This window comes from Ruditapes philippinarum, unplaced genomic scaffold (assembly GCF_026571515.1).
Source record: "Ruditapes philippinarum isolate M1 unplaced genomic scaffold, ASM2657151v2 ctg5078_1_1_1_1, whole genome shotgun sequence".
Lineage (NCBI taxonomy): Eukaryota > Metazoa > Mollusca > Bivalvia > Venerida > Veneridae > Ruditapes > Ruditapes philippinarum.
The window spans coordinates 75,294-91,325 of NW_026855318.1; the positions used below are offsets into that span (position 1 = coordinate 75,294).

The 16,032-nt window shown below is 34.6% G+C and overlaps 1 protein-coding gene across 1 annotated transcript in view; it reads right to left on the minus strand.

The window, feature by feature from the left end:
* Nucleotides 1-9,661, minus strand: part of LOC132742921 (uncharacterized) — a 56,074-nt gene extending 46,413 nt beyond the window's left edge. Inside the window, exon 1 of the mRNA XM_060731428.1 lies at nucleotides 9,512-9,661. Within this exon, the coding sequence (XP_060587411.1) occupies nucleotides 9,512-9,553 (42 nt within the window). The 5' untranslated portion in view covers nucleotides 9,554-9,661. The remainder of the gene's footprint in view (nucleotides 1-9,511) is intronic.
* Nucleotides 9,662-16,032: the final 6,371 nt, after the last annotated feature.

Genomic DNA, 16,032 nt, shown 5'->3' on the forward strand with positions numbered 1-16,032 from the left:
AGTGAAGGGCAATAACTCTAAAAATACTAAATAAATCCAGACGAAAATACCTGGTGCACAACTGCACATGCTGATCAATATTTCTGTAACGTTACATGACTCTAGGTCAAATACTTACGTGCGACACATGTTGAAAATTGCGAAATTTTACTAAGTCAAGGGCAATAACTCTGAAAATACTAAAAATATCCACACGAAAATACCCAGGTGCACAACTACATATGCTGATCAACATTCCTGTAAAGTTTCATGACTTTAGGTCAAATTCTTTTTGAGTTACGTGCGACACAAGTTGAAAATTGCAAAATTTTACTAAGTCTAGGGCAATAACTCTGAAAATACTAAAAATATCCACATGAAAATACCCAGGTGCACAACTACACATGCTGATCAACATTCCTGTAAAGTTTCATGACTCTAGGACAAATATTTTTTGAGTTACATGCGACACAAGTTGAAAATTGCAAAATTTTTACTAAGTCAAGGGCAATAACTCTGAAAATACTAAAAATATCCAGACGAAAATACCCAGGTGCACAACTACACATGCTGATCAACATTCCTGTAAAGTTTCGTGACTCTAGGTCAAATTCTTTTTGAGTTACGTGCGACACAAGTTGAAAATTGCAAAATTTTACTAAGTCAAGGGCAATAACTCTGAAAATACTAAAAATATCCACATGAAAATACCCAGGTGCACAACTACACATGCTGATCAACATTCCTGTAAAGTTTCATGACTCTAGGTCAAAAACTTTTTGAGTTACATGCGACACAAGTTGAAAATTGCAAAATTTTACTAAGTCAAGGGCAATAACTCTGAAAATACTAAAAATGTCCAGACGAAAATACCCAGGTGCACAACTACACATGCTGATCAACATTCCTGTCAAGTTTCATGACTCTAGGTCAAATACTTTTTGAGTTACGTGCGACACAAAAGTGAACGGACGGACGGACGGAAGGACGGACGGAAGGACGGACGGACAGACGGACGGACGGACGGACAAGGGTAAATCTAAATGCCCGCCACTAACGTGGGGGCACAAAAAGCAAATCAGAGTTATGGGACTTGTGGCAATTATCTTAGATAATCACAGAGAACAAGTGTGTGAAGTTTCAATCCATTCCCTTCAGTAGTTATGGAGATACCAGCTTACATGCAAAAACTTAACCAAGAATTTCTAAGTCGAAAAAGGGGCATAATTATGCAAAAAAGCAAATCAGAGTTATGGGACTTGTGCCAATCATCTTAGATAATCACAGAGAACAAGTGTGTGAAGTTTCAATCCATTCCCTTCAGTAGTTATGGAGATAACAGCTTACATACAAAAACTTAACCAAGAATTTCTAAGTCGAAAAAGGGGCATAATTATGAAAAAAAGCAAATCAGAGTTATGGGACTTGTGCCAATCATCTTAGATAATCACAGAGAACAAGTGTGTGAAGTTTCAATACATTCCCTTCAGTAGTTATGGAGATACCAGCTTACATACAAAAACTTAACCAAGAATTTCTAAGTCGAAAAAGGGGCATAATTATAAAAAAAAGCAAATCAGAGTTATGGGACTTGTGCCAATCATCTTAGATAATCACAGAGAACAAGTGTGTGAAGTTTCAATCCATTCCCTTCAGTAGTTATGGAGATAACAGCTTACATACAAAAACTTAACCAAGAATTTCTAAGTCGAAAAAGGGGCATAATTATGAAAAAAAGCAAATCAGAGTTATGGGACTTGTGCCAATCATCTTAGATAATCACAGAGAACAAGTGTGTGAAGTTTCAATCCATTCCCTTCAGTAGTTATGGAGATACCAGCTTACATACAAAAACTTAACCACAGGGACGCCGACGCCGACAAATGGGTGACTGCATTAGCTCGATTATTCTGCGAATAGTCGAGCTAAAAATATTGAATAAAAATTCTTAAATCTTTACAAATAAGGGCTTCTTCACTGCAATAGTCAGGGCTCATCCTGGGGGGAAATTTTAGGGAGAAGTGACTTCCTCGCGAAAATTAGGGAGAAGGGAAACAACCCAATGTGTATGCATTAACATGCATGGCTATACATCCTTTAATTATAATATAAACACAATTAACATCACTTATAATATTTCTCCATTTTATTAATTAATAGTAGATTAATTAATAGTAGTATTAATTTAAAGTAGATTAATTAATAGTAGATCTGGCAATGGCATCTAAATGTTTTTGAGCTGCAAATATGAATATAAAAAAATATTTTTGATATCTATTGATCAGCTATTTATAAGCTTTCTCTAAATATGTGTTTATATATTTTCATGTACATTTGTTGATAATAATGTGTAAGAAAAGATATGATGATAAAATCAATTTCATATTTTTACTTTCCTCACTTTTAATAGAAGATGATGACACATTGGATATTGATTAATAAAATCTGTTCTATTCTGTTCTGGTAACAGACATTTCTTTCTAAGTCCTGATTGTTGTAATGTCATGTTTATATGCATATAATTATGCTTATAAAACAATTTTCAAACATCAAAGAATATGTAAAATATGTACTGCAAACATTTGTGCACATTATATTTGATCACTAAAATTACATACATTCATTTCTTATTGAAAACTTTGACTGAGAAATTGTAGAAAATTAATTTCTAATTACCTCCCTTTATTTTCATGAAATGTTAAATTCGGTAATATCTTTATAAATAATCCTTTTTAAAATTTACAATATTGATAATCTTAATCTGAGCGTCATATTTAAGACATTAAAACAAATATATATATATTGAAACAATAAGAACACTTCTTTCCTGACAAATTTTGTTGTTATATACGTTACATGATATACAGCCGATATGTAGTTTAGCCGGGATGTCTTGCCCACGTGCGTGTAAACTGTGTCAAATTTGGCATTTCTACAAAGAGAACAATGCCAAACACCCCCACTGTCTACAACATACCAATCGCAAGATTTTTGCGAATTGGCTTTCTTAAATTTTCGCGTAGGTAATCAGTAACTTTCTTACTGCTCAGTTTCGGCATTTCGCCTTGAAGCCATGACGTGAGCGACATAACAATTTTACAGTAAAAATTGATGTAAACAGACTGAAATCATTCCAATCTATGATTAAGATTTTAATCCGGTCGCTGATTATTAATGAAATTGATTATTTTAATTGACTAACAGTTTTGTGATAGCCGTGAAAAATCCATTGCACATCGCCTTTACTCGGGTTAAAAACCCACCATCGAAGTGCATCATGTATATCAATTAGGGAAGATTGCACGTGTTTAGATAATCGGGGAAAAACATTAACAATGTATAATTATCGCCTAATCATGTATTAAACTCGCAAAACTATCACACAATTGTACCGTTTCGGGCCGATGCTCTCATTATTTACTGTTTAGAGTAGGCGGTCTATCGCTTCGCTTACAGGTAGAAGGGTAGTATAAAGCGACGCTCTGATTGGATAATGATAATTAGCAGTCCTCATATGGGCGGATACAATCTCTGCTCTTTACATCGCTAAGTAATTACTATTTGGGAATTAAGATTTTATCGGCGATGTTGACTTCTCTTTGATCAATCGGGAAAGCGAAATTGGAATATACACGGCGAAGTTTTCGCCTGAATCGCCCTTCCGGATGAGCCCTGATAGTGCTTAAATGTTTGAAGATGCCATCCTAGACAGTAATTGTTTGCATCCATTCAATCACTGCAAAATCTCAGTCATGCATTTTTCCCCAATTTTTAACAAAAAAAACGCTGAAATTCCAAATTCCATGGGTATGGGTGGTGTTCCCAAAATCCTGGAATAAATTCCTGTAAGATCATCTATTAGTAATTGCAGAAATCAATCAGTTAATCAACTTAACTTGGAGGAATCAGGAATTCAAAAGTTTTGTGTACTGTATTTTTTTTATTCATTATGTGCAATAGAGACTCATATCATTTACTCCTGAAGCAACCTTCAAATTCATCCTAATTTTCATTACAGGAACTCCACTGAGGTTTAAAAGCCTAAAGCATAACATTTTAATTTTTCACATAGATAAACATGAGCATATTAATAAAATATAACTAAAAAAAAACAAGAAATACATTGAAAGTCATATGTTTGTGCTATTCTCAGTCGAATTTGAGTGAAAAGCTTTTAAACGCTTTTCAATTTTGGGTCATTTTTCACTATTATAATAATTACTCAGGAAAATCAGAGCGATCTAATGATCTGAAATTTTGTGCATAAGTTATTAGTATAGATCTACATCAAACGAAGTAATAATCTCAAAAAATTATTTTCATTTCTGTCATGTCAAACAACCTCAGTGGAGTCCCTTTAAATATTTTAAAGTTTATGTGAAAACAGCTGATGTTTAATTCTTTTTCTTGCATACAATGTATTACAAATTAATGATATTACAAAAAGAAGTTACGAAACTAATTATTTCTTTTAGCACTTTTTTCTAATAGTAGGGTATGAATTTACAACTTCATAATCATTACAATGACGTCACCCTAACGATGCAATTCATTCATAAAAGGCGAGTGGGAATGACGATTTGTCTTACATGATGGGTGTAAGACAGGTTTTTCTACCATCGTTTTAAACCGTAGATAATCCTGTCTGATATGCAAGAAAATTCTAACACCACTGCCCTATGACAGTATCAAAGAGATAGGGCAAGCAAGTACATTGAAGTTACACGATCAGGGTTTTTTCCCAGGAATTTGGGAACATGACCCATGGAATTGGGAATTTCAGCGATGTTTTGTTAAAATTTGGGAAACAAGAGCTGTCACAGGAGACAGCCAAGCTCGACTAATAAAATACTGGACGCAGTAAGGAGGACAAAACTATGAAAGAAAAATCAAATATGTATTAATATGTATTAAGTGATGGTAAAAAAATAACATATGTCAACATAATTCAAAGATCAAGGGGAATAATTCTAGAAATAGTCACGCTAGAGTAGAGTTATGAACCTTGTCACACAACATGTGTATAATAAGAAATATATATATATTTGAAGTTTGAAGTAGAAGTGAAGAAGTTTTAATATTTTTTAAATCTGTAAATATTGCTTCAAGACTTATGAACATTTTCACATAAAATGAAATTGATGACAAGGAATAAGTATTTGAGAGTTGAGGCAGATACCTTTAAAACTAAAAAAAGTTATAGTAAAAAATAACATCTTTCTGGTAAAAAAATATAAGTTTATGGGGAGATAATTCTTGTAATATTGGTGCTAGAGTTATGAACCTTGTCACATAAGATGTGGATGATGATAAGGTACATATATTTGAAGTATGAAGTTGATCCCTTTAGAAATAAATAAGTTACAGTAAAAAATAATATTTTTTAAGGAAAATTCTAAGTTCAAGGGGAGATAAATCTGAAAATATTGGTGCTAGAGTTATGAACCTTGTCACATAAGATGTGGTTGATGATAAGGAACATATATTTGAAGTTTGAAGTTCATACCTTAAGAAATGACAAAGTTATAGTGAAAAATATTAATTTTTACTGCACCAAAACTTTAATCTGAAATCTGGACGCGGACGCCGACGCCGGGGCGAGTAGGACAGCTCTCCATATACTTCGTATAGTCGAGCTAAAAATGCATGACTTTAATTTTGCAGTGATTAAATGAATGCAAAGAATCACTGTCTAGGATGGCATCTTCAAACATTTAAAACACCATTACAGTGATGAAGCCCTTACTTTCAAAGATTTTAGAATTTGTTGTCCAATATTTTTATTTTGTAACTTGCAATTGGGAAGTTTTTTCCTGTGAATTGGGAAAATACTATTCTATTTTCAATTGGGAATATGACCGAAAATCGGCTATAAAATAAGCCAAAAAAATCCCTGGACGATATATGCACACCATAAAAAAGAATGCTAACACCTCAGCCCGCATAGCTCAATCGCGAGACTTGTAATCTCGACATTGTGGGTTCGATTCCCGGACTGGCCGACTAAAATTACTAATCAGTCCTTTGGATGAGACTTTAAATCGAGGTCCCGTGTATGGGTGCTTAAACACTTGGCACGCTAAAGAACCAGGAGAAGCTTCTGGAATTGGGGCATCTTTCTGTATCTGTAATTGCACTATCCTCCAAAAATCTAACATGACTAATACTCTTTTGGAGGACTCGCCCATATGGGCAACTGGTGGCGAGTATAAATAAACGCAAATACACACACATATGACTTCATAATGTATCATATCTATAAACAAAATGATGTCAAGAAAATTACTCCTATGTTCAATGTAGTTCAACATTTTTTATCAATTCTCGTTTTTATTAGCATATTTAAGAATGAAAATAGATATAAAAGATTTTTCATTTAATGTACACACTGGTTCCCCTAAGGCATTTATATGGTTTCAATGCAGGTGGTTTTAAAAACTATATATAATTTTGAATATGAGCCGTGTCACGACAAAACCAACATAATGGGTTTGCGACCAGCATGGATCCAGACCAGCCTGCGCATCCGCGCAGTCTGATCAGGATCAATGCTGTTCGCTATCAGTTTCTCTACTTGTTATAGGGTCTGTAAGCGAACAGCATGGATCCTGATCAGACTGCGCAGATCAGACTGGTCGCAAACCCATTATGTTGGTTTCGTCATGACGCGGCTCATATATTGAATAAGTTTACGAGATGTAGGCCACAAATTAAATGCAAACCTTTTTTATTTTTATTTTAAATTACATGTTGTTTTTTTTTTTCAATGGGGGTAGCAAGCAGGGGACTGGGGGTGGGAGTAATCACTTGGGAGGTTGATGGGTGGTTGGTTTGAAAAAATAAAATTAAGTAGGGTAATATGCAAAAACATTTTAATTTTCATTTTATCATTTTAATTTATTAATTTCATTGACTAATCTATTTTTATTTTGACATGTGTGCATTCATGTGTATGAAGGAAAAAAGGAAGGAAGGAAGGAAGGAAGGAAGGAAGGAAGGAAGGAAGGAATGTTGTTTTTTAAAAGATCAGGATTTAAGAAATTTAACTTATTTGTCTCACTTTACTTCTTCACTTTTTTAAAAGTAACTTCCTTTCTTTCTTGGTTGCACTGACGTTCCTTCAGACATTATAAGTTTTACCCTTAACCTGTTCAGGGATAATGGGTTCTAGCCAATTAATCGGGTCACGACCATGTTTCTTCACATGGCACCAGTACTGGTTGGTTCCAGGAAGCGGACTCGAAAGTGATCAATATAAGTTGCAGGAACTTGTATCCTAGACATAATCAAGCTTAAATAAATATGTTTAAAACCAACTTATATATTTGTATTATGGATAGTCCTAGGTTTGAAATAGGAATAATAATATTTCTACTTAAAGGAACTCCACTGAGGTCTAATAGCCTAAAATAATAAATTTTTAAATTCTTTCTTAAAATACTTAAATCAACTGGTACACTTAAATGAAACCAAGCAATAGATGATATATAAATATTCACGGAATTAAATAGATAATCGATTTATATTTGATTTTTGGCTGATTTGAATGAAAAGCATTGCAATGGTTTTCATTTTTTGGGCCAATTTGACCAATAAAATTGAATATCTCTGTGAAACGAAGTGAGCGAATGATCTGAAATTTTGTACACGAGTTATTGGTCTTGACATACATCTAGTTATAAAAAAATCTTGAGAAAAAAAATTTCGGTCCCTTCACGTCGAAAAAACCTCAGTGGAGTCACTTTAATGCTAAAGGCTTCCAACGTTGAGCTTATGGTTATACAGAGCCCAATCAGAATGTCCTAGTGGCAGGTAAGGCCCCCACGGCTACACGGTTAAACAGATCCGTTTCGATCTCATTCGTAAAGGTTTACGAAAATTTTTACCGTTTACTCAAAATGACCATATTGTCTTATGAAAAAATATTTAATCATTGCCTGTCATCATGGATGTTAATTATCAGTTCATACTGGTTTAATCCAAAGTAAAAAACGGAAAATAGGTGGTTACAATCCTCCACACAGCATCATCGTGTAATAATCGCATGTGATATAATCCATTCTTGGTAAAATTGATTTACCTTTGATGCTCAAAAGATCAAAATGGGGATACAATGCAGAGAATGTGTGCTGCCTCAATCGTGATGAGCCCTGAACATTATTTATTTGTACATGCAGGGCCGGCAAATCTGATTTTGACTTACTTGTCCATTTTTATGTGAAGCATTTTTAACTTGTCTGTATGATATTTACATTTATTTATTTATTTATTCTTGACAATGTTCACTTGTCCGTACAGGCTGTGCGACAACCTGGGGAATACTGACAATTGATAGGACACGTTTTCTGTTCATTTCGTACTCATTAACATTCATAACATAAATAAACATTGGTAAATAAAAATTTTCAGCAAAGTTTTCCCTTCCATTTTGAATAAAAATGGTTTAAATTTCTTAGTTAATTGATGATCACTCTTAATTTTTAAGAGAATCAGAGATTTCACGGAGATTTTTTTAAAATCAAGCCGTTTTTAAGCACTTTTTCAAGGACGATTCCTTAATTCAAGCACTTTCCAAGACAGAGATCGTTTTCAAGTACTTTTTAAGACCTGTGCAAACCCTGCATTATGATTATCTAGATTAAAGTCATATATATCTGTCCAGACATATGGTACTGTACTGAGGTCAATTCAGGAAGAACCTAACTTTACTGTGTATAATTTCCATACATGTATCTACCTTTAAAATTGTGAAATATCTGAATGATAAATTGTTCAAAACATGTCCGGTTGATGGTCCCTGACCAGTATTGAGATGTACTGTACTTTTCTGTATTTTTTATCTTGACCAAGAATCAAAATATCTAAGAATTTAGCTTTGGCCATGCAGTGTATGAAATTTGGATTTGAATCCACTAGGCTGGTCGGACTACCAGATTGGTATATTAACTATCCCAAAAGACATTTCACTATCATGATTCATTTGTTCAAAACAGTTGTTGATATTGCCTCTGAAAATATGGTAGCCTGGTCGGGCTTGTTACTGTGAAAAGTTGGTGGTCCGTAGAGAAATTTAGTAGTCAGGGGCTATCGGAATACTGCTAATTTAGAACACTGTTTGGCATGCCATGCCACTTTGTCTATCTATTTTCTATCGAGTCAAACCCTTGCTTGGGATCTTTTTCTTGTATTTTTGTAAATGTTAACTCTGCTAGATCTGTAATTAACTTAAGCAGAATGTAAATAAAAAATCTAAGTCATTAAACAGTTAAATTTACCAAAAAGTACAGAATTTCTTTCTGTACTCTTGACCGTGACATACTTTAAAGTTTACGGTAAGACAGGAAATAATTTAAGTATGCATTATCTGTAAGTGACAGATAAAACGACAACAACAAAAAAACACTTATAATTTGACAGTTGACGAACTGCCAAACAGACCATATCAAAACGAAAAGACAGTCGTGTTGTTTCTAAGGATAATTATCGAAAAAGGCGACATAATGGCCTCTCATAATGTTAATTTATAACCAACCATTTCTCCAACTTGTTGATTGGAAGGCTGTACGTTTGCCATCGGCTCCCAAAGCTATGAAAACTTGAAAGAATATCCAATTAATCTATCTAAAACGTCCTACGTTGCTTTGGTCAGCCATTACAGGAAATACACACTTGTGGGCGGAGTTAACCTGACGTCAGATGAATCAAAGCATCCACTGGTCGATTTTAGTCATGTGACATTTTACTGCATGCAGCTATGATACGATCAAAACATGTTTATATTTTCGCTTTCGAATTAACCCTCGGGCAAAGTCTAAATAACATATTTTTTGTTGTTATTGTTTTGTATTTTCAAGCAGGGGTCTTTCCGACTGCAGAGAATGTCTTACTCAAATCACGGATAATAAATCCGTGCTGAAATATATATGACTTTTAAAACTACTGTACATGGATCCATAATTGACAATTAGAGACCGTGTCAAAACAAATTACGATATCATACTATTTATGTCTCTGGTTAAATGTTAATTGAAATGTTATATGGAGGGGTGGGGGGGGGGGGTAAAAATGTATAAACAGTGGCGGGTTCATGCCAGGGCTTCAGCAAGTTTTACCAGAGACATAGATAACAGAGATAACAAGAAAAGCATTGATGCTCAGAGACATAGATAACAGAGATAACAAGAAAAGCATTGATGCAAAGCATCAAAGGGCGTCCAAACAGCAGGTGCAGATGAACTAGTAGATATATGATGACAAGATATTCTTATAAACTTTTCAATGGTTCATTGGGTTTTACCAGAATTGTATATCACTTTTGAATGAACGGACGAAAGACATTGTTCATTATTTATAACTTTGATCGGCATGCTAGAAATTAGAACATTACTTGTTATTTCTTTATGATCGTGGTTATTAATAGCAACGGATATACATGTATACAATCATTTATAATCCATATGTGTAACGCATGATCAACACCATACTTGTGTAATTGTCCCTTATTATGTTATTGCTATTAACGAGGACCCCTCTTAAGGTATCTGTTCACACTAAGTAACAATATGACACTTGTTATATTACCATGTTGATCATGTTGAGCATAATTGTTTATTATACAATAAATGTAATTTCTATTTTAATAAAAAAATACAGATTTTATGAATATTGTTTTCTTTTCTTTTTTTTTGTGTGTGTGTTTTATGCGCTATTTTAATACTGAGTTTTTACGTTTACTACTATTTTAAGAATTCAATTGTCATAATGATCGACGATTATAAGTCAAAACTTAACTGGAAAAAGTCAGTAAATCATGGTTAATCTTTCAATTTATAATATTGTTTATTCTTAAACCATATACATGTACATTTGTATTTTTCTTTATCATTTTTTAAATTATCAATCAATTGAATAATTCGTAAAATCTGATTTGTAACTTTGAATAATACCTCGGAATCTTTACTTAACACGAATAACAAATTATATAAAATGTTTTAAAGTTGATAGTGTCATATTAATGCCATAAAAATGTACATTTTTTCTCAATTATTGTACATATTTATTGTTTTTATCTCATATAGATAAAATATAACATGCGATTTGTGTTGTTGGTTTTTTTTTTTTCGAATTGTATGTTTATGTATAATAATAATCAATCAATTCGAGAGTTGATCTGTGTTTATTAATTATTGTAACCAAACTAAGTGCATGACAAACATTCATTTTGAAAAAAAGCTTATTTATCTGTAAAATATTTGTTCTGTTCTGTAACGATATCTACTCCAAAACCGGGAGAGACCGGACAATAAACGTGTGGTACTATTCGCCGGTCATTAGTAAATCCCGGGAGAGACCGGGAATTACCTAGGAGTACATCCCTCTATAAATAGATTTTCGGAATATTAAGGTCATCAACTCATCATTCTATTAACAGCTTTCGGAATAACATACCATAATAACCCACTGTGTACTACAAAATGATAAGCAAAAATACCCCGAAGAGCGCGATTTATTGACGGAAAAGGTTATTTCATTTGAAAATGTTTGCATTGCGAAATTCTCCAGTTCGCCATTCATTGTACATATCGCGACTAATTAACAATCAAGCACCCTCATACCGATCGGAATGATCGGCTTTTATTATTGGCAACTATAAAAGGCTCGAGAAGTTGCTGTCGCCCTTTCACAAAATCTCATTTCATTCCAATAGGCGCGGCAATTAAGCAGCTACTATTATATATACTCCATTGAAACATCACTCATGCCTATCAAAAAGTAAAAAAATAGGCATTTTGTAGCAAATAAAACTTAATGGATGTACATTTGATCCTTTATTATTATATACCAATTGAAAGGTAAATCACTATCTATTGCTGCATGTTATAATATTGGTAACTTTCCATACCTTTCACTTAGAAAAACATAGCAGAACATACCCACTGAGCCAGTTTTTTTTCATATGAATAGTTTTGTAACAAGAATTATTAAGTAGTTCTCTTTAAAAATTGATGTATCATTTATTTAAATGGGAACTGTAAATATTTTTACCTGCAGCCATAGACAAATGCATAAGCTTTCAGAAAATGTATTATAGTTAATCTAGTTAATAAGTTTTACTAGGTACGTATATTAAAGTTAATATACGTGCTACAAGTTTTAAGTTTAGCAGGCACGCGCGTGATATTTTAACTGGCTAGGAAGTTGCCTATCTCTGTTATCTATGTTTTACTACGTTTTTTATTAAGATGAAATGATTGGTCATTTAATTGCTTTAAAAACTTTTTATGGCAGTTATATTTTTCTTAAATGAAATTCAAATTGTACTGACCTCTTTAGTATCTTGAATCATGGAGTTTAAGTAATAGAAAGAGCACCGAAACACGAGGCTATCTGATTTGTACGAGGGGGCGTAGCCCCCGAGTATAAATCAGATTGCCGAGTGTTTTGGTGTTCGTTCTCTTTTGTATCATAGTCAAACATGACAGCACGTTCCCTGTTGTCATAATATGAAACCCCAGAAAAAATTAACAAATGAACGAGCATTTGAATATGATATTTCTGCCCCTTTCCCTTTCTCTACCGTCACAATAAGTAAACCCCCAGCAAAAGTGAACCAATTAATCAATGGGCATTATCTGGAGTGCGGGTAACTGATACCTGCACTCCAGTTATATAGGTATATGTATACGATTTAACTCTGACACTTTTCAACAGAAAGGTCCCCAAACTATGATACAATTAGTATTGTATGTATAGATCTGTGCTTGAATGGATTCATTGATGGATAAAATTCTTATTGAATATTAGTGTTTGAAATTTTTTTTGTACAATAGAAAGGCAGTATTTTAATATCACTTTACTTTGGAACATCATGCACCTATTATTCTGATGAGTAAATTGATCAACACTCGCGCATACATTTGGTAAGTGTGCTGTTATTTTGTAAATGCTTAAAGATCCTGTATGTTTTGTAATAACACCAGAATCGACGTTTTCAATGTTAAATTAGGTCCAAAGAGAAGTTTTCTCCAGTTTTCCAGCTACCCCTAGTGACTGCGTCGCACGGTATTTCCATCAAATTGTCCACCAACAGGCAATATTTTTACATGTGCATACTCGGAAAACACATCGCTAGCTAACTGCATTTCGATATTTTTACATAAATGTCTGTAATCTTCAAAACTTATGAAAAACTCACCTTGTTTATCGTGTCACACGTCAAAGATGGGTGCTCACAACGAGGAACGGAAGTTGCTCACAACATTTTTACCGATGGACATTTTTCACTCGTTGTGAGTTAAACGGGCGTTTACCTGCCCTATTTTTTAAAACCATGTCACAGACTCACTGGAAACAAACATTTTTTGTTAGGCATAAACTATAACGAACGCATGTACGTAAAGTTAAAAATAAAACAGAAGTTAAATTTTCTATGTAACGGTCGATATTTACATTTCTTAGCATCTATTCCGATAAACATCTTCAGTTTTAGTTAAATCAAAACATGTCATGATTATAAAATTAAGGTCAAATACTATGCGTCACACAATTTGAAAATTGTAAATTTATACATATGGTCAAAGGCAATTACTCTTTCAAATCTGAAATAATCCACACGCAAAACCCAAGGTGCACAGCTTCACATGTAGATCAACATTATGTAAAGTTTGTTGATTCTAGCACAAACACACATTACACAACATTTTGAAACTCTTTGTTTTTGTGGCCAAGGGCACTTACTCTGTAAATTCTGATTAAATACAAGAAACCTTCAGGCGCACAACTACAAATGGTAACTAACATTTCTGTAAAATTTCATGACTTTACTAAGTCAAGGGCAAAAACTCTGACAAAACTGTTTTAGTCCACATGCAAAATCCCCAGGTGCATCACTTCAAATGATAATCATAAAGTTTTATGACTATTTATAGATCAAATACTTTTCGAGCTGTGCGTGGCACAAATTGAAAAATGCCGATTTTTTACTTAATCAAGGGCAATTACTCTGACGAAACTAAATTTGCGCATGACACATCGTCTGATTATTGTGAACAATTATGGCAAGTACATGTATTTACAAAATCCATTCATAGATAAGAAAGTTATGGACCGGACACGACATATACCCTCAAATAGACAATGTTGACCTTGAATGAGCAAGTGCGACCTTGACCCTGGAGGTAGGGGTCTGGTTGTTGCGCATGACACATCGTCTTATTATAATAAACATTTGTGCCAAGTTATGCCAAATTCCTTTGATAAATGAGAAAGTTATGGACCGGACACAAAAGTGTGACGGACGGACGGATGTTCTTACCAGAGCTACATTATGGGGTTTTCTTTTGTTATTTCTTTTGTTCTTTTTAACCCCACAATGCAGAAAATAACCCCACAAGAGAAACGGAATGAATGACATCAAAGACATCTATTGTTATGAGAACAATAGACCAAACCCCATAATGTAGCTCTGGTTTGTACGGACAGACAGACGGATGGACAGACAGATGGGAAGCCTATTTCTATATCCCCCTTTTTTCTTCGAAAAGGCGGGGGACAATAAGAAATATTGAAAAGCTGGTTTAGAATAGTAAAAAGGAAAAGGCGAATTTTTAAAGCAAATAAAATAAGAAATATTGAAAAGCTGTATCATTCTAAACGTCGTAACTTGTGGCTTATTTTTTTCGAAAAAAAAAAATAATAGTAACACATATATTTAAAATAATTTTTCAAGTTTACGGAAGCTGAAGATTTTTGTTCAGACTACAATTTTGTAACAAATTCTTGTAGCTTTGATGAGCTAGATAAGCCAATTACTTCTGCTGAGGTGGAATTTTATTATTAAAAAAATAAAGAAGAATAAAGCCTGTGGCATGGATAATTTTATAAACGTATATTTTATAGAATGCTATGATATACTCCATTCTCATTTGGTTGAAATGTTTAATGATATTCTAAATTTCGTATATTTTCCAGGTGAATTGTCTTGCGGAGTTATTGTGCCTATTTATAAAGATAAAAAAATGATCATTGTGACGTACGTAACCACTCTAACAATCCCGCGGCGTGCACCGGACCTATCTTACGGTGAAGGGTGTGGCCTAACTTACGGCGAAGGGTGTGGCCTAACTTACGGCGAAGGGTGTGACCTAACTTACGGCGAAGGGTGTGGCTCTATAAAAGATGCTGTTACCTCCAAGAAGAGAAGACCTTCTCACTTCCCCTCGGAGCGTGCACGTCGCTGAGAAGGCACAGGGCATCGGCAGAAGATTTACAACTTGGCTGGTAGACAACTTAAATTTTGCCTTCAACCGTGGGCGGTAACTACGGAACTTCTACTTCGTCACTTCTGCGGACCAGCTGCCGATGTCCTGACTAATGCTGAGGGGAGTGGCCCTACAAAGAAGGCTGAGACGACGAGGATGGTGTACTAGGGTGCGTGAGCCCCTAGTACAGATAGACGGCTTGTAAGCAGGCCTATAGCTGGCACCAACAGCCCTTTTCAGGGCTAAACACCTTTCCTATTGTCACAGGTTACTGTACATTTAGGTTCTCATTGACCGCCGTACAGTGACCTACTTTTCGGCTCAAAATTCATATCTTTGGCTAATACTCCGTGGAAATTGCATGGAGGTAAATTATCACCATTTGGTGCTTCAAAATTAACTCTTTAAGGACATGACTGGTGACATGTCCGGGGTCCGTACTCGAAAGCGCAAGCTGCATTTTGTGCCCGAAAGGGCGGATGGACCCTCATTAAGCTTTAACTACATACATACATAAGAAGAGAAGAGGTGTCTTCTCACTTCCTCTCGGAGCGTGCACATCGCTGAGAAGGCACAGGGCATCGGCAGATGATGGAAGATTCTGAGTTATAATCGTTTAAGGCGGCTGTTTCGTTAAGTTAGCTGCCGGTGTCCTGACTAATGCCGAGGGGAGTGGCCCTACAAAGTAGGCTGAGACGACGAGGATGGTGTACTAGGGTGCGTGAGCCCCTAGTACAGATAGACGGCTTGTAAGGCAGGCCTATAGCTGGCACAAACATCCCTTTTCAGGGCT